This window comes from Pogona vitticeps, chromosome 5, assembly GCF_051106095.1.
Source record: "Pogona vitticeps strain Pit_001003342236 chromosome 5, PviZW2.1, whole genome shotgun sequence".
Classification (NCBI taxonomy): Eukaryota; Metazoa; Chordata; class Lepidosauria; order Squamata; family Agamidae; genus Pogona; species Pogona vitticeps.
Genome location: NC_135787.1, coordinates 174,292,101 through 174,312,486, shown reverse-complemented (window position 1 = coordinate 174,312,486; position 20,386 = coordinate 174,292,101). Strand labels below are relative to the sequence as shown.

Genomic DNA, 20,386 nt, shown 5'->3' with positions numbered 1-20,386 from the left:
CCTGTTTCAACCCTGGAAATAGGGTTTGTGGGTATCCCCAGCAGGAATCATCAGCACCATATGCCGTCAAGTCAATTCTGACTTATGGCAACCCTTTTCAGGGTTTTCCGGGTAGAGAATACTCAGAAGTGGTTTACCCTTCCCTTCTTTTGGGGGTGCCCTGGGACTGTGCAGCTTGCCCAAGGCCACACAAGCTGGCTCTACTCACAGGAGGCATTGTGATTAATCGAATGGCCAACCTCGGGCTGCTCAGCCAGATACCTAAACCACTGAGCTATCCAGCCAATTTTATCCCCAGCAGGAACTGGGATTGAAATACTGTAGTTCCTGAAACTCTCTCTCTCTCTCTCTCTCTCTCTCTCTCTCTCTCTCTCTCTCTCTCTCTCTCTCTCTCTCTCTCTCTCTCTCTCTCTCTCTCTCTCTCTCTCTCTCTCTCTCTCTCTCTCTCTCTCTCTCTCTCTCTCTCTCTCTCTCTCTCTCTCTCTCTCTATATATATATATATATATATATATAATAAAATGGTCTAGGCAGCTCACAACACAAATATAAGTGATAGCAATCCCCAAAAAGCTGTTATCGGTGATAAAAATCCACCAAAGTAGCTTAAAAGCAAAAAGATAGTAACATAAAAGTGTGTTGAGAAAGAAACTCCACAAAGTGGACTGTATTTGTACTGACATAAAACTGTATTTGCTGCCCCTTTTAAAAAGGAGCATCTATGGGCCATCCGAGAATTGGAGTGTTTCTGCTGGAATTCCTGGCAGAAAGCCCACCTTCCTAATACTGTAGTGGTAGGAGCCAGAATTAGGTCCTTAGAAGGAAAGAGAGTTATTGCCCAAGTTTAGAAGGGAAGTCAGCAATTTTGAGAGATTCTGATTCTTTGGTGTATAAACTTTATAAGAGCAGCACCTTGAATTAAGTTTGGAAATTATGGATTAAATTAGGTGGTACAAGACTGCTCCCATCAAACTTTTGATAGCCAAATTTTGAACCAGTTGAAGCTACTGGATTGTTTTCAGGGGCAGCCCCACATGCTTCAACTGAGGAAGATGTATCAGAGTGAACTATTTGCTTCTCTTCTATGCACCGATTTCGTGTTATCAAATAACTATTCATGCAGGATGGAAAGTTGCTACTATCTATGAGAGCTCTCTAGAGCAATGGTTTCCACCCATGCATTTCCCAGATGTTCTTGGAGTACAACTCCCAGAAAACCTAGCTAGCATAGCTAGTGGTAAAGGCTTCTGGGAGTTTTAGTCCAAGAACATCCAGGGACCCAAGCTTGGGAATCACAGCTCTAGATAATTAAAAAAAATATTCTAAACCATAAAGGAAACTTAAAAATTGATCATATGACTTAATCTCACACTCATCTACCAAATGTTTGCCCTCTGTTCTAATAAGTGTATTTTTAAGGACATTTACATGCTGAGATCTTAGAGCAGAGTACAACAATAAAAGCAATGCAAAACAATTCTGTAGCATTAAAAACTTCATATATTCAAACAACAGTAGTGGAGGGACTCCACAGTCTGTTACAGCCCTGATCCTGAATCCCCAATGGCTTTGGTGAATAGCCATGTTTGAACTTGGCAGTGAACTGAGGTTAGTGTCGGTGCTGGTCGAACCTCTAAGGGGAGAGTATTTCATAACAGGTCCTACCAGCAAGCAGCAGTGTACATCTGTTCAGGTATGTTAGGCAAAGTTGGTCCTTCCAGATGTTGAACTCTTAAAAGCTCTATTTTAATAGCATAATCTATTGAGGGGAATGTTGGGATTTGACTATCCTTGATACAGTATATATCTTGCTTTATATTTCACTGTAGCTCAGTGAGGGAAACGTGACTCTATGAATTATTAAACCATCTAGACGTACCTTTTGATGGGGATATGGGCATCGGGCAGCAATGGGGAATGTGTGGCCCTACCATTACTAGCCTGCGTCTCCCATTCTCTCTTACGATTGGCTATGGTGGCTAAGATGTGCATGTTGCAATTCAACAGCTTCCAGACAGATGCACATTTCCCTCTCACTGAACTATAGTTCCCTGTTGATGCATGCAATCAGTTATACTTAGTCAGGGGTGGATCAACTCCATGCCTTCTAGTCCTTGTACGTTCAGCCTGTGACCTTGTTCTCCTCCAGTTTTGCTCGGTTACACATTTTTTGATGGCCCCCACTGAAACTCTCACTTTTTCATTCAGCCCGCCCTTTAGATCAAGGCAGTTGCCAAGGCCGTGCTTTATAAAAGGGCTTAATTTCATTATAGGCTGGAAAACAGTCCCTGCCACCACTAACCTATTTTTACTGAAATGTCTATAATTTGCTACCTAATGAAAAGAATCTGCTATGTGAAATAATGCATAGCTTCTTAATTATTCTTCACCTAAGAACCACGCATTCACTTAAAATATGTATTTCTCCTAAAATTGTGTGTTACAATACTGTATTACAGGTACAATGAGCACCTTTTTAAAGCATCTGCCTCCAACTGCCCTATCTCTCTTCCCAAATTTTCCCCCTGTGTCAGCATGAGCCATGTTTTTTTTTAATGGGGCTGCCAAGACCAGGAAAGACCAGCCAAGGCCTCAGTCTACAACTCCTTCCTCAATTGCTCACCACCTTGATCCTCTTCTTGATTAAGAGCTTGACTGCAAGTATCGTAATACTCCTGTTTTGCTTTGGGTTTCCCTCACTTGGAGTTGATTTAAAAATATCCAAGTATTTAAGCATGTCTTTTTTTTTGTTTTGGCTGGAAAGTGGGGGAGGGGTATTAAACTCCCATGAAGGTGTTGTTTATTTTGCTATGATTCTGATCGCATTTTCAAAAATCATTTTGGTCACCACTGTCAGAGTAAATTGTGGCTGTGAGGTTTGTCAAGTATTGGATGCCAAGACCATGGCATCTCCCCCACTGCCAAAACTCTTACATTTCTTTTTCTATCTGTAACATTGATCTAGCATAGTGCCACTTTGAACTAAATTAAAAATAGTTACATAAATATTTGAAATAACAAAAAATAACAAAAAGATGATTTAGACCAGTAGTAGATAATTCTCTACAGGGATGTGGTGGCGTTGTGGGTTAAACTGCAGAAGCCTTTATGCTGTAAGGTCTGTAGATCTTCAGCTGTAAGATCGAATCCACGTGATCTGCTAAACCCCCACCCCACTGCATTAGCTTGTATAGCTAAAGCTGAATCTTCACTGAATCTATAATCTTCACTGTAGAAGTCAGTTTATTAAACCGTCCAGAGTAGACACGTTCTAGATGGGCGGTATATAAATCTAATGAATGAATGAATGAAATATTAAAATAACTACACCAGGCCAGATTTTTTTAAGGGTTTTCTTTCTTCCTTCAGCATCCAGATGCTGTACTTTCTACCCTGCCAAGGAGACCTACAGAACTTAAAAGTGAGCCCTACTGGTGACATTTTAGTGACCTTATCAAGCTGTCAATAAAGGGGCTAATAAAGATGTTGGGACTGGTGAGCTGGCTAGAGCACCTGCCTGGGAAAAGGGGTCAGGAAACTGATTCCTCGCTATGCTTCCTAGAAGAAGGGTCATTTTGTAAGGTCACGGACAAACTGTACAGTTGTAAAGCAGCACCAGAAAGAGATGATCAACTACTTTCGAGTATTTTATACCTGGGAAAGCCTGGGAAGTGTCTATAACTGGGAAATGACTTAATGGCATGTTGTTGTTTTGTTGTTAATATTACTAATGTTATCTAACTGCAGATTTTGTTTTTATTCATGGATCATATGCAAACTTTTTATTTACATCATTCAGTAGCACCTAGACTTCATAAAGCATTCTATAAATAATGAATTAATTAAAAAGGAAAACATAACATTTCACCTCTCTGGCTCTTCAGTAGTCACCCTACTAGGAATGATGAAACTAAGCAGGAAGTGGATTTAAGTGAGCCTCAAGAAAAGTGTCACAAGTAGACTGATGTAAAAGACACTTCTAACATGCTCTCCTGCGAGCCACTGGTTTATTCCCCTATTGCTTGAAACATTAAAAATATCTTACACAAAGCACCACAAAATCAAGTGTAAAAAGCACTATATCAAAGTAGGTGATGCTAATAGTAGCAAGTCAGAACTACTTTATTTTGGGAAGCTATTAAAATAAGTGGACTAAGTCCTGGGGTTTATACCCATTAGGGCCTCTCCACTGCACTTTGCATAATCTCACTAGTCATAAAAACCCGCTGTAAATATTTCATGGGATTCATTTTAATGTCACCGCTGCTGTTTATTCTTAGGTTTATTTGGCTTTTCAACTAATGAACTCTGCAAGAGGCAACACATGGAATAACAGCACATGTGTTGGGTGACATCAGCCACTCTCCCAATAGTGAAGCTAGTTGGTGGTGACGGAAGTGTAGTCTATCTGGGAGGCAGAATTTAGAATACTACATTTTTAAAATGTATCATTAGAGTACTACTTGTAAAGTCTTAAACAAGTAAGTAGTTACTACAATAACTAAAAGATTTAAAAATACAGTTCTTTACTTTCTCAATAGTAGTTATTATAATAGTTTCTTTCAGTTCCTTTTCTTTTTGGAGGAAATGAAGGCTACGGGTTGCTACAAAGCAGTCTCCTCTCAGCCCCTCAACACTCAAACCAGAGCACAAGGCACAGCACAAGCTAGGAAGGCAACAATGTGATATCCGTCCACCCCTTTTCTGGGAGGCCAGTCCTCTTCTCCCCCCCCCCATAACTATACATTCAACTTAAATTTTACAGTTCCACTGCCGAAAGAATGAAGCTATCCCATTTCAAGTTTTAAAAAGAAAATAGCAACCACACAAAGCAAAAACAAACAAACAAACAAACAAACTAGCTGTGTGATCCAGATGTAAAAACAAAAGGTTGGGTTCAGTAGCACCTTTACTGGATCAAGCAAGATGAGCTTCTAAGTGCTCCAGGACTCCTCTGCAGGTATAGATGTTATGAAAATGGAAAGGATGATGACAAAGCAAAAACAATAGCCCAACAAACTGGGTAGATCATATGCCAGTGTTCTTTGGTGCAAAACTGGCTAAGTATGAAATGCATGTGGGACTTAACTCTTTACCGGTGATGCAGCTGTTGTTGCCCATTCTGCTGAAGAGCTCCAACAACTGATGAATGGTTTTAGCAAGGCCTGCCAAGACTGTGGATTAACGATCAGCCTGAAGAAAACACAAGTCATAGGCCAGGGTGTGGACTCACCTCCCTCTATTACCATCTCCACACAAGAATTGGAGGTTGTTCAGGACTTTGTGTACCTTGGCTCAATGATCTCTGATGCCATTTCTCTAAATGTCGAGCTGGATAAACGCATTGGCAAAGCTGCTACTATGTTCTCTAGACTCAAAAAAAGAGTATGGCTTAATAAGAAGCTGTATATACCAATATCCAGGTCTATAGAGCATGTGTCCTGAGCACACTCCTGTACTGCAGTGAGTCCTGGACCCTTTGTGCAACGCAGGAGAGCAAGATGAACACGTTCCATATGCGTTGTCTCCGACGCATTTTTGGTTAATCACCTGGCAGGACAAAGTTCCAAATAGAGCAGTCCTAGAACGTGCTGGAATTTTTAGCATGTATACATTACTGAAACTGCGATGTCTACATTGGCTCAGGCATGTCGTGAGAATGGCTGATGGTCGGATTCCAAAAGATCTCCTGTATGGAGAATTAGTGCAGGGAAATCGCCCCAGAGGGAGACCACGGCTGCGATACAAGGATATTTGTAAGCAGGATCTGAAGGCCTTAGGAATGGACTTCAACAGATGGGAAACCGTGACATCTGAGCATTCAGCCTGGAGGCAGGTGTTGCATCACGGCCTCTCCCAATTTGAAGAGACCCTTGTCCAGCAGGCCGAGGCCAAGGGGCAGTCCCGAAACCAGCAAAATCAGGGAGCTGGACAGGGGACAGATTGTATTTGTCTTCAGTATGGAAGGGATTGTCACTCTCAAGTTGGCCTTCTCAGCCACACTAGATGTTGTTCCAAGACCTCTATTCAGAGCATGTTACCATAGTCTCTCGAGCGCTTGAGACTGAAAGATGCATACATACATGACGGTGATTCCAAATCCAGTGGAAAAGAAAGGTACTGTATAAGCATGATGATACATATGATGAACACATATCCTGTTTAGTTATAGACTAGATTAGGCATCCTTCAGTCTCGAGAGACTAGGGTAACGTGCTCTATATGGAGGACTTGGAACAGCATCTCTAGTGTGTACTTTTTAATGCAAACAAGGGAGAGAGTATAAATACAAGGGGATTTCCTTTATATAAACCATGAAATAAAAAAACTGTTTAAAAACAATATAAATGTAAGCAAAGAAAAGAAACATAAAACAAAACAGCAAAGCAAAATTTAGAACCTGAGCCGACACATCCCAAACTGAGAGGCACAGAATGTGTGATTTATTTTAAAAGCCTGCATGACGAGAATAGTGCTCACCTGGTGTTGAAAAAGCAACTGGGTTGGTGCCAGACAAAATCTCTCTAAGGTAACTCCTTCATAACAAGGATGCTATTATGAAAAGGCCCTAGTTTTCTGCCTTGCTGTGAGCAAGGAGCTGCCAATGTTCTGTCCTCCGAGATACCTACCATAGAGGAAGAACGCGGCTGTATCGAGGGTGTGTTAGTAGAAGCAGAGCAGAAGATAGAGAGGAAAGCAGCATTAGAGGTGTGTTTGGCGGATGACAAGGGGGAGGAGCGAGACTTGATTGTCTGGGAGGAGGTGTTAAAAGAGGGGGAAAGCGCACACGTTTTTGATATAACGGATGGGCCAGAGAAGGGAAAGTAGGACCAAGCGGTCCAGACAGAGAAAGAACCTGAGCAGGAGGACATATGTGGACTATTGAAGGACTTTCCTAATCTGTGTATGGGCGGGAGGACTGCTGCCCGGCCCTGAAGGTAAAGAAGGAGATCCTGGAGCTGTTGGAATGGACTGTGGAGTCCCTTCTGTCCTTTGCTGACCATAACATTTGTTGTATTTTTGTGGTGGGCAGAGGACAGAGTGCTGTCCTCTGAAGATGCCGGCCACAGAGACTGGCGAAACGTTAGGAAGAACAACCTTCAGAACACGGCCAAAGAGCCCGAAAAACCCACAACAACCAATACTAATACCCTCAAGTCAATTCTGACTTAGTGCAAATCATCTCAGGATTTTCTAAGTACAGAGTACTCAAAAGTAGTTTATAAGGGCCTTCATCCGGGGGCGCCCTGGGACTATGCAGCTTGCTGGAGGCCACACAAGCTGGCTCTTCTACAAGGCAGTATGGAACTGAATTCCCAACCTCCGGCTTCAGTACTGAATTCTCTGACCTTTATAGCCAGCCATTTAGTATTTCAGAAGCCCTGTTTTGGATCCATTAACAGGGCTCTGTGGGCAAGCTGTACCTTCTCCTAGTATGCAAAGTACGTAGTCTCGTTTCAGGGTATGAAAGAAACATACCTCTCCTTTAAGCTCTATTTTAATTCGTCAGGTAGCTTAGCTTTTGTTTAATTTGTTTGCTATAATTCTTACGATCGTAGCTTTAGTTACTCTTAAAGCAGAGCATCCTTGCTGAACAACATTAAACTAGCCCTCCTTTGAAAACAGCATATACTGTAATAGTAAATCAATAGATAATGACAGTAGCAAAACCTGATCGGGTAAAAAAAAATCCTATACAAAACACAACATAGTTGGGAGGAGGAGGAGGAGGACTAGGGCCGAAGGGGGCGTGGCAAGACAATTCCGCGCCCTCCGGGTTCCCTAGGTGACGTAAAAGAAAGGGGAGTCGCGTGATGATGTCAGGGTGTTTCCCGGTGACGTTCCCCGCGCATGCGCCCTGGCAACGTGGCGATTCTGGGTGACGTCACGCTCGGGGTGTGACGTCGGCCGCCGCTGGTGGCCTGAAGGCTCTAGTAGTGGTATTTGGTGGCTCTTCTGCCTCGTCTTTCTTCTCCCCTCGCCCCGCCCTCTTCCTCCGCTACGGGTCGCGGTTGGGGGCGGCCGGGTCGTCAAGGGCGACACGGCTCCCCCTCCCCATCTCGCTCCTTCTCCTCCTCCTCCTTCCCCCTCCTGGTCCCCTCCTCAACGCTTTGGTCCAAGATGGCGGCGCTGAGCAGCGGCGGCAGCGGCGAGGGGGCCTCGCTCTTCAACGGGGACATGGAGCCCGAGCCGCCGCCGCCGCCCGGGGCCTGCTACGCGGGAGGCAGCGGCGGCGGCGCGGGAGGAGACTCCGCCATCCCTGAGGAGGTGAGGGTGGCGGACGGAGCGTGTGCGGTGGGCCAGCGGGAGGGGAAAGCGGGGGGGCTTGGCGTTGGCGAGGCGACCGGCTGGCCTGGCATCACGAGGCGCTCCCCGTTGCCTTCTTCCCTGTCCTCCCGCTTGGCCCGGGACAGCGAGGCTGCTCCTCGGGAGGGCGTCGGGAAAGGGTTAGGCCGAGAATTGGCAACCGGGGGGGGGGGGCTTGGCTCAGCGAAGTGCCGGGGAGAGGATGCCAGACAGGTAGGCAGGGGGCCCGAGCCGCCTTTCTGAAGGGGGCGAGCAGAGATAAAATGTCAGTCGGGGGTGGTGGTGGTGATGATGATAACAATAATGATGGTGGTGGTGGGAAAGGGATTGGAGTCAGGGTAGTGACGGTCCTCCCCTGTTCGCCTGCCTTTGGGGAAGGCTTGGTCTGCAGCACATCGGGTGCAGGTGAAGAAGCGTTTGCTGGTGTGCATGGTTAGGTACTGGTGTATTTTTGGTACATACCAACATCGTTACACTGGCAAGCCTCGGAGGGAGAGAGGTTGTTAGAGCTGGAATTCTCCCCAGTGAGTCAAAATCTTTCCACCCCACCTGCTTCCCATCCCATTTTTCCACCAAAGTGCTCCCCCTTAGAGGTTTCCCTTCTTCCCTTGTATATTTGGAGCAGCAGTTGACTGCCAAGGGTTAACGGAACTGGAACAACACTCCATCCATTCCCTTGTTCTCCCCACAATTACACTAAGGATTCTCCTTGGTCCTATTTGTATGGTTCTGAAAAACTGTGAGAATTCGAGTGCAAGGCACCTCTATTTATTTCAATATAGTTGTCTGTGTCTGGAATGGGGGGGTGGTTAGATGCCTGCATTGTGAGTGAACTAATTTGCCAAGCTGGATTGCTCCCCTTCTGATCCAAAGATATTAAAAGCAATTCGTAAATTGCAACAATATTGTTACAAACAAAGGTGATCACATGTGCTCCTTGGCACAACTGGGGTATCCCCATGGGTTTTCCCAGGCTCTTGGTATTTGAGTGCTTATTGAGTGAGGAGGTGACAGAGAAATCTTATCACCTGATGCAGACATGAAGATAGAAAAAACCCATTGCTCAGTCATGATGCCATCTTAAAGCAAAGTTTCAAGACCTTATTCATGTGACTATCTTCCAAAAGTGCATAGTCCTAAAATAGCATACAGAGGCCAGAATGGAGGAGGAATATATTTGTTAGAGGCACATGATTAGGAGATACATGCAAATGTGGCTTGCTGTATTTTTCTTTAGTACTTTTTTTTTTGCTTAGGTACTCTGTACATTTCCATGTTCAAAGCACTGTTTGTTTTTTGTTGTATTCCAAACCCTCTGGGAAGGGACATTATAGTTGATGTGTTACATGCAGTATATGATTTGCAAGAAATAAAGGATGAATACTAGAGTGTGCATGAATAATTTGTTTCTCTTTGACTCTTATATCTGTACACTTGTTGCTTAAATAAAGAAAAGCAGCAACCTTAAATATTGGTATGTTTTTTTAAAAAATTGAAACCTTATTCAGCTACTGATTATCAGTGTACTATACCGTACTAACCTAGATGAAACAACAGTCTCTCTTGGTATAAGACGGCTGCCTGGGCTGAAATCACAGATGCTTGATTCTTCAGAAGTAAATATATTACATAGTGCTTTAAATTATGCGTATAGAAGGCAAATACTTGACAAATACTGTACTGTGTATTCATGCCAACCATCAGGTGTTCTACCATTTTTTTCAAGAGAAGACATTCTGCATAAGCATATATAGCTAGATCAGACCAAGGGGCATCCTAATGTGATAATTTTGTCTGATAGTTTATATGGCTGGGCTTTTTGTAAATAGGACCCATTTATTGCTCAGATGTTGGGGGAAACAGAAGTATGCTGCCTATGAGTATCAAGGATGATTATGTAGTACTATTATGAATTTGTCAATTCTTTAAAAATCTGTATAGGTAATGAGCACAACTGCATCAGGTGCAGAGCCGTCACTTTCAGCCACTTTTTTTTTTTTTGCAATTTGTGATTGGTTTTCTAAATGTGATTCAGCAATTACACTTTTGATCATCTTTTAGAAGGGTTATTTTGTACCTTGTATTTTTATTTACACATAATTAAAACTAGAAAACTCCGTGCTAACATTCTTTCAAATATAACAATGTATGGCAGAAAGATGTGATTTGGTGAATTACATTATCAGCTGGCAAATGAAGCTTTTAAAAGCCAGGCCAACTAATCTGTGGATGAGCTACTTAAACTATGCTTTGGGCACATGTGCTTTGATTTCTCCTGGACCTAAGCAATATCAATTTCTTTGGGTAATTCTTAGATGTAATATTTTCTGATAATATTCTACTTTCTCTACTCTGTTCATAATCTTCTGATATTGATATTTGGTCACAAAGTACAGTGAACAGATTAAACTCTGTTTGGGTGAGTTACGAACATCTTTGGGGGAAACAAGTCAATTGTTCTAGTTTTTCAGTGTCACATTCAGTATTCATTACTCCATATAAAATAATATATACATAAAATAATATGTATAAAATAAAATAAGTACTTCTGTCCTTTGAACAAGGATTAATGGTTTGTGCTTTTATTTTTTGTTGTTGCTTTCCTTAGTCTTGCACACTTAGTTGTTAGCAAATAACTAGTAACTTTTTATGTGTCTGTTGAAGTCTAGCATCATCCAACATTTTTATTCTTGTGAATCTCACAATTAAGGATCATTGAGTTGAAAAGCAACAGTTTTTTCCTCATTCAGCCTTTTAAGAAAGTTTGTTGCTGTCGTTTAGTCGTGTCCGACTCTTCGTGATTCCATGGACCAGAGCACGCGAGGCCCACCTGTCTTCCACGGCCTCCCTGAGTTGGGTCAAATTCATGTTGGTAGCTTCAATGACACTGTCCAACCATCTCATCCTCTGTCATCCCCTTCTCCTCCTGCCTTCACACTGTCCTAACAGGGTCTTTTCCAGGGAGTCTTCTCTTCTCATGAGATGGCCAAAGTATTGGAGCCTCAGCTTCAGGATCTATCCTTCCAGTGAGCACTCAGGGTTGATTTCCTTTAGAATGGATAGGTTTGTTCTCCTTGCAGTCCAGGGGACTCTCAAGAGCATAGGTCCTTTAAGAAAGTTTAGCTAGCCTTTTATTTTGAAGTTGTGGGTGGATTGTGTGGAAAGTGAATGGGAATGCAGTGCCTTAATTTTTGTCACACATTCGTTTCCAGTTTATTTTCCTTTCTCTGTGCAATTTAAGATTATGTTAATGTTTGTGATACAGTATTTGCTTAATAATAGGGTGTCTAGCACTGGTCGATGTGAAATGTATAATTTAAATATGATGCGTTAGTTAAGAGCTATAAAATCATTTTCATGTGCATCTTGCATCAGGCCTGCTTAACTAATAAAGCACAAGGCTAAATTCACTAGCTATCTGTGGCCATATGGAATATTGACAGTTCCATTTTTGTAACACAGTGACTAAAATCCTGTTGCTTAGTGTGGTAAATCACAAGGTCCACTGAATCAATGGGGGTAGTAAATTCCAATTAGAGTAGTCCTATTTCAATCAACAGAACTTACAGAGGAATTTATTCACCAGATTCTATTGTGTGATTTTCTATGCTAAACAACAGGATTTTGACCAGTATTCTTGACCCTATGCTCTTTTTTTATAAGCAACTTTTTCAATCCTAAGTATCCCCTGAAATTACTACTCCGCAACACTTCTTTGAAATCTGAACTATCATTGTTTGAAAACAAATCAAGGCATTCTAAATTTAGAAGGGGGGATCAGAGTTCAGTCCTGTTTTTTCTTTACACATGCACAATTTTTGAAAATGCTATCTTTTTTTCCCCTTTCCCTTGATGTCCTGTGATGTTGTCTTGGAAGGGACACCAACTGGTTAGTAACCACCACTGTAGCCTCAGTAAACAGCAAAATCAATAGTCCAGACAAGCCCCTGATAGGCTGCTGTATGGGGCCAGCAAGCTACATGTTGATTTCATAAGTTATAAGTTGTGCAAGTTGTGGTCACTTCTGATGCCTCTGAAAGAGCACAACTAGAAATGAATTATTAGGGTTTAAGAGGCAGCTTCTAAGTGTGCTGCCAAGATGTCTACTAGACAGAATTCTGTGCAGTTGTCACAGCCTGAAGAATGTCTGAGCAGTGTTAACAGTGTTGCCAATTGAAAATGACGTAGTTTGCCAGCTCAGCTTGAAAGACAGTGAAGGATTCTTTCTGGAAAGAATACAAGGTGACTGTTTTGTAATTAACACAACAGACAAGCTGCGGGGAGACACTGTTCTTTAATTTTTCTTTGCATTATTGAAAGTGTGTAGTGGCGTAATGATGCACTTGACTATTAGGATGTTTCTTTTTTTACAACAGATAAGCCAGTATTGCTGTTAAAATGGATAGAACTTAATGAACAATTCAAGTCTTACTTTGCTTCTAAAATAAAATATAATTTGATTTTGTCTAGGTTTGAAACAGTTTTGTCAAATAAAAATAATACAGTGAATCACAATAGAAATCAGCTAACAAATTAATTTACTCATTCAACATTTTAATTTTCAGCAATATAAAGAGACAAACATCTGTAATCACTTTCATTGTCTGATAGGTCATCTTCTCTATTTTGGGAGGTTTGGTCCAGCAAGGGGAGAAAGGGAAAGGAAATCTGTATCGTATATGCCCCCTAAGAATAGTAGCTGCCTGATAAGGTAATCTCTTAGAAGGGAAAAGAAAACTACAAAATGGTTGCACAGTAACAACAACATCCTCATGTGGTCTCTTTTTCCAAGTCTGAAAGAATTATTTGCAGTTTTTGTAACCCATTCTTTGCTTGAATTAAGCATCATCCATTGCACAGAAATTGGCATTATTTACAGAATACTTATTTTGAAGCTAAAGGAGTAATAATGGATTTGAACTTTATCCAGACAAGAAAGAACAGCTGTTGATCAGAATTGCTGATCCAGGAAAGAGGTTTCATGCACAGTATTTGGGGAAGGGAGTTTTATCCCATTGAAAAATCAAGTGGTCTTGGATAAGTAGGTGACAGCACAGGAGTGCCTTGATGCAGCTTATGCTCCTGTGCCAAACAGTGCCTCCTCATTCTGAAGGAACCCTAGTCATGCACATCTTCTGTAAGGGGCTATAAGCAAGTGTTTAAAAATTTCAGCTAATGCAAAATATAGAAGTTAGAGTTGTATATGAAGATAATTTTCCGGAGCATTGATTCTATTATTGTAACAGTATAATTGATTGCAATCTATTTCTCAAGCTATTCGAAGTGTTTGTTGTCTATTTTTAAATATTTCTATATACAGTACCAGCTTCCAATTAAGAACTTATCAGAATAAGGGTAACAGAAAAAAAGGTCTAATTGCATATTAAGATTAAGATCTTTCAGTGATGCTGTGCCTGAAACATGCTAAACTGTTGTGAATCATCTGACCAATTACGAAATGAAACAAAACAAAATAACTAGTTTCCCAGTTGTGGATTGAGGCAAACTCATGCTGGAATAAGTGGGGGCAGAGTTGGTTGGGTTGAGTTGTACTACACTACTTACTATTCAATATGGAATCGTCGTCTCGTGTAGCAGGACCTTGAAACAGCAACAGAAATATAGAATTAAACTGTGGATTGGAGACTACGTGAAAAACAGACCAGGGGAGACAGATCCATGATTTTAAAAGTTATACAATAAAGAAGTCTGTACATAGGGCCTGAAAGGTAATTGTGTAGGCACTAGCCAGACCATTAGGGAGCAAGTTCTACAAGTACTGTACGTAATGTGGCACAGTTACTCCTGTTGAAAGTTCTTGGCGACCACGGCTTTCTCTCATTTCTCAGTGCCTCCAATTTCAAATCTTTACTGCCAGAACTCACAGTCTGTGTGCAATATTAGCGGGAACAATCAGAAATCTGACTTAATTTTGTTCAGTAGATTTTAAATGCTTTTTTTCCCTCTTAGATGAACTGAGTTCTTCAAACTGATACAGGTCATGCATTACAGTATATGTTAATACAATTGAGTAATATGCATAGCATCAAGGTCTTTTTGTGACATCTTTTTGTCACAGTCTGCTCAAGTAACTTTACAATAAGGGCTTGTCAGGTATTGCTGCTCAAGCCTGGAACCTTTTCATATGTTTACCTAGGCTGCAGCCATCTTTGCATAGACTGTGAATGGATTCCACAATAGGATTTCAGGAGTTATGTTAGATGCATGGTAGAAGTGTGTGTACCTGTGCTGTTCCTCCACAAAAAGAGGATTTTTGATAGCATAAACATGTAATCCTAGCCATAGTTCACATAATTCATGTGATGGGATATAAAATACAAATGACTGACATGGCCTTACAAAAAAGAAAAAAAGAAAACACAAGGAACTTTTTTCAAAGTATTGGTAGGTACTGGAGAATTTTTACTCAGGAAAAACTGATTGTAGCAATGTGAATAATTCTGTTTCACGAAAAGGGTACATGATACCGGTCTGAATGCTGACTACAATATGAATTACTCATTATCTAGTACACTTTGCTCAGGAGGTTCAGATTAATTATGAGTCTGATTTTAGATCTTGATCCATCAGATTTTAGAATCTGATTCTTTATAGTGGATGAGTAGTCTTGCCACCTTTAGTGGTTTAGGTATCTAGCTGTGGAGCCAGAGTTTGATTCCCCACTGTGCCTTCTGCAAAAAGAGCCAACCATTAGAAAGGCTATGTTTCTGAGGTGATAGCCTGAACTGAACATTAAATGTGCTGTAGTTCCTTAATTACAAGAGGAGGTACAGTATATAACTTCTTAAATATTGTCCTTTGACTAATTGCTACAGTTCTTCCTTCATGTCTTCTATAAAAGCATCATGTTTTATATCAGAGTAAGAGTCACGTTGGCTCGGATGGGTATGTAAAACTCTGTCATAGAAACAATTTAAGACTATTTCTTACAGTTCAGGCAAATGGCTTACTCATTGATAATTCTAGCAATCAGCAGTGGACAGTTTGCCACCAGACATTTATGTAAACCAGTATTCTCTTGGTACTACAAACTAGTGCACACCCACTGACTTTGTAGATTTACGAAGTGTTTACTTACCATTCAGTTGACTCAGTGGCTCAGATTCTGTTGCTTCATTATGCAGGCAGAAGGGGAAATGTGTAGCATTCACTTGCGTATGGATGGCACTTAATGAGACTCTGCTGGATTCTTGAGCATGCATCAAGAGCATGCACATAGAGCCCCACAAGTCTTGCTGGTGGTTTGTTGATTGCTGTCTAGAAACAACAGAATGGTAGCACTTTTTGCCTTCTACTTGGATAATAAAGCAACAGTATTTCAGCCAATAAGTCTTAATTGGGACTACCAGTAGGGTACTGGCTGTAGCATGTTCTATGGAATGTGTGCATAGCCCTCACTCCACTTCTTATACTCATTTGCTGGATTCAGTTGTATTGAAGTGTATATCCATGTTTATTTTTAGGTGTGGAATATCAAACAGATGATTAAATTAACACAAGAACACATAGAGGCTCTGTTGGATAAATTTGGGGGAGAGCATAACCCACCATCTATATACTTGGAGGTAAGTGTTGTCTTTAGATGGATAATATGTTGCATGTCTTGTGTGAACATAAAATAATGTGTAGAGATGGGGGTATTCATATTTGTATTCGAATATGAATACCCCCGCACAGGTCGACATAACGAGGGTCTGGCCCCCTGGGGCCAGACCGTCCACTCACACGTCTGCTGCTGCAGCCGGCTCCACACACCCTTCCAATTGCTTCAGAGCTTGCGGTCGACTAGCCGTGTTTGGCAGAAGGAGGGAAGATGAGTCTCCCTGCCAGGCTGATGAGCGGCTAGTTGACCGCAAGCTCTGAAGCGATTGGAAGGGAGCACTGAGCCAGCTGCAGCAGCGTATACGAATATCCACCTGTGCGAGGATATTTGTATACAAATACCCTCATCTCTAATAATGTGCTATTTGGTTAAGATTACTAAACAATATCTCGAGTTAATTTATAATATTTCATAATGCACATGAGTTGAGATTGTGTGTTTGCATCTTAAAATCAGAGCATACAATATATCATATGATATAAGCAATAGTAAGTTTTATTATGAGAATATTTTGGATGGTATCTTGGAGATGCAAACATTAAATTCCAGGAGGAACCTGAAGAACACTGATGTAAAGGTGCAATCTGGTCAGAAGTAGTTGGTCTAGCTTTGTGAAGTTGTAGTCATGCTTGACAAATCTAATTGTCTCCTTTAAACAAGTGAGATGAAAGGTGACATAATTTCTTTAAATATCCAAAAGACAATCCTGTATCTGTAGTAAGCAAGCAAGCAGCACTGTGTGGACAGTATCTATGAAGTCCTTAAAGATCAGTTTACCAGAAGCAGTAAGAACTCACAGTAGTAATGTTAATTAGAATAGGATTTGTAAAGACAAACACTCAGAACAGCTCCATTCTATGTAAGACCTATTCAACCATCCAACCTCAATCTATCATGCCATAGGAGCTATAATTTTAAAAAAGCCAACTGGGAGAAGTTTTTAACAATGCTAGGTTGCAACTGTGCTTCAGATTACCCCTCAGCTAGAGAACTATGATCATTTTGTAACTTCCATTTTGAAATGATCTCCATTCCAAGTGGGTGCTGGAACAACAGCATCCAGGTCTCAATCCAGCAACACATACCTAGTAGTTAGATTATATTTCACACTTCAAAGAAAATCCTTTTAGCGAAAATAAAGTAAATGCTGGGAGAAATTTGATCTTGACTTTCGCAGAAACAAAAAGCATTTCTTAGATAGACACTATAACAGAGCTTGACATGGCAAGAGTAGCTGGAAAGCTTGGAGGTTACTGAAAATACTGAACAGCAATCCAAACAGAAGGACACTGCATGCAGATATAACCCCCAAACAAAAAGCATACCATTTGCTCCTGGCAAGGAAGACCAACCAACACAAAATAAAAATAAAGTATCAAAGGGATATTCAGAGTGAGTACAATGAACTTTCTATTACCTTCATATTGGTGGAACGAGAGGAAGCTGTAAGAAGACACAAGAATGGCAAAGCATGTGATTTGATGATACCCAAATTGAGCAAATTTAATATTTTGGACAAAACACAAAGGAGTGGCTTTTTCAACTAACAACTGCTGGATGAGCAAACCAATTCCAAAAATATGGCAAAAGACTAAAATAATATTTACCAATCTCCCTACAATGCCACTTATACTAAGTGTCTGAATGAATGATGTTAAACCATCTAGCCCCTAAAACTGAGCATCTTCTCATTTAGAACACACAGTCTTTAGACCTGGCAAGAGCTTGCATAAGTCTAACCCACCATATAGAAGATAAAATAACTGGAGCAGCATTTGTTAACTTACAGCAGCATATGATACTGTCCACCATCAACTGCTGTACAGAAAGTTCTGCCTCCTTACTGAAGATCATGGACTGACAGAAATGGTCACTGTTCTACTTCTACTACTGAAAATTCTCTGTTGAATTTCAAGAGAGGCCCATTCACTGGAGAAATTAAAGGAACACAGAGAGACAACATTCCCTTACCCCAGGAGTTTCATCTAGGCTGATGATCTTACCTTGACAGGGCAGAGGGAAACTTTTAAGGCCACTGAGCAGCAGCTAACCTCTGCATCGGAAGATCTTTCCTTATATTACTAAGCAACCAGCTGAAACCAAGGCCTTTAAAGAACAAAGAAGCAGAGAGGAAGCTCTAAGTTAGCCAGGAAGGCAAGATTTTGGAACATTGCCCTACCCCAAAACCTTGACCTACAAAATTTTTTATCTAAATACAGTGGGGTCTTGACTTGAGAACTTAATCCGTATTGGAAGGCGGTTCTCAAGTCAAAAAGTCTGTAAGTCAAGTCTCCATTGACGTACAGTGCATTGAAAACCGATTAATCCCGTAACAGGCCGTTTTTGTTCCATTTTGGTTTTTTTCTGGTCTGTAAGTCAAATCTCAGTCTGCAAGTCAAACCTAAATTTTACGGCCAGAGAAATCTGTAACTCAAAAAGTCTGTAAGTCAAGCCGTCTGTAAGTCAAGGGTCCACTGTACCAAACAGAACATTGCTCTATTCTCGAACACTGCCAGAAATAACATACTTAGGAAACTCGCTGGGCCAGAATGGGGTGCACAGTCACAGACAATAAGAACAACAGCTTTGTCCCCATGCCACTCCATAGCAGAATATGCTAGTGCATATGGTATAAATCAGCACATGCCGAACAAGTGGATGTAGCTCTTAATGAATCATGCAGGTTTACTATTGGCTGCCTGAAACCTAACCTCATTGAAAAAGTCTGTTTGGCTGGCATTTCCCCTCCAAATGTATGCCAAGAGGTGCAAGCAAATACTGTAATGAACTAAATAAAGTAATACAGCACCAAACACATCCACTTCATGGACACCCCCCCCCCCGACAGAAGCTAAAATTGAAGAAAAGTTTTCTGCACACATCTCGGGCTCTCAATATTAAACCATAAGAGAACAAAAACAACACATCTTGCCAAATGGATGAATTCTCAAGAATATATCCCACCAGAACATGACTCTAGCAGGACCACATGGAAGTCACTTAATAGACTTTGAAGTGAAGTAGGGAGATGAAATTTAATAAGGTTAAATGGGGCTACTTGGATACAGGGCAAATTTACTGTGATTGTGGAGAAATTCAGTCCTGCACTTATGGGCATGCAATTTATGCCCTGCCATATGTACAAAAGGTCTGGCAATAATGGTATTGAAGTAGCCCGCTTCTGGCCAAACAGTCTAATTATCTTAACATTTTAATTTATTTTTAATTTACCAATATTTCATATACATTCATCATTTAAAATTGTGCATTGCTCTGATGCAAATAAAAAAATAATATGTAATTGTTCTTACTCTACAGCCTTCAAGGGACAAATCTCATGTGAGAACTAGTTTCCAGAAGAGGAAAAAAAATGGGGAGGCTAATGTTACAGATACTTAATCCAGGCAACCTTCCAGATCATGGTTGGGAGGACTGGGAAAGCATTGTATGTTCCCTCCTTCCTTTTCATACAGTATGTGGTTTCTCTCTTCTCTGTGTGTTATTTAGCACAGGTCGTAGTTCCCTATGCCACCTGAATTTTCCAGCTCTTGTTAACACCTGCTGTCTAAGCCATTGGTGTCTAGTTCTCTCCCCCCCCCCCCCGCGAAACATTTGCTGATGTGGCTGTTGCTGTAAACTTTAATTGATCTTTAATAGCTGAAGAGGAAACAGTTTCTGTGGGAGAGGGTACAGAGAACATATGCCTCATTCGTGTTCGTTCAGATCATGGTTTGAAGGGTTATCTGACTCAAGCCATTGCAACATCAGGTTGCAGAATGATAGAAAGGGCCCTTCGTTTATCTAGTCACCTGTCATATTTGCCAGACTATGATCTAAGCTGCTGGAAATGTCATATGTAGCTTTTAAATGTTGTTTCACCCACTCAAGCAATACTTACACACATTTCTCTTTATCTCTTAGAAAACAAGTTAAAAAACTCTTTCTAGGCTCACTTTGATGGTTTGGTTACTTTATTGAAGTGTACCACTTTTTTCTACATGGCCTCAGAGATGTTGCTTTCATATTCTCATACTTTCGAATGTTCTACTCCTATGAATGATTGTTTCATTTTCTTCTTAAATCAGAATATGATTACAACAACTTCTTGTGACTGTCACACCTGTATTCTGATTATGTCATCGAGTTGCCTTAATGATCAGTGGCCAGGGACTGGAAAAGACTGCCATAGACATATGTCCCTTAAATGTTTATGGCACTCTTTTCTGGTTCTTGACAGTTGGTGACATAGTCCAGGTTCCAGGCTCGTCACTCCAGAGGGAGGGAACTGAAGGAGGTGGAAATTGCTTTTACTGGCTGATAGCAAATCTGTTGGCCCACAGAAACAGTCTCGTATGATTTTATTTTCCGAATACTGCGGAAAATATTTAACCGTGTGTGAGACTGGAAGTGAGAAACCAGCTGTTCTCGCTGGAGTGCCATCTCGCCCCCTCTCTATA

General features: G+C 41.1%; 1 protein-coding gene across 3 annotated transcripts in view; it reads left to right on the top strand.

The window, feature by feature from the left end:
* The first annotated feature begins 7,825 nt into the window (after positions 1–7,825).
* Positions 7,826–20,386, top strand: part of BRAF (B-Raf proto-oncogene, serine/threonine kinase) — an 81,240-nt gene continuing 68,679 nt past the window's right edge. Inside the window, exons 1-2 of one of the 3 annotated variants that reach the window (XM_072999954.2) lie at positions 7,826–8,266; positions 15,790–15,891. In XM_072999954.2, the coding sequence (XP_072856055.1) occupies positions 8,120–8,266; positions 15,790–15,891 (249 nt within the window). In that variant the 5' untranslated portion in view covers positions 7,826–8,119. Of the gene's footprint in view, positions 8,267–8,544; positions 13,017–15,789; positions 15,892–20,386 lie in introns of those variants that run through there. The other 2 variants (XM_072999955.2, XM_072999956.2) reach the window with 2 other exon arrangements.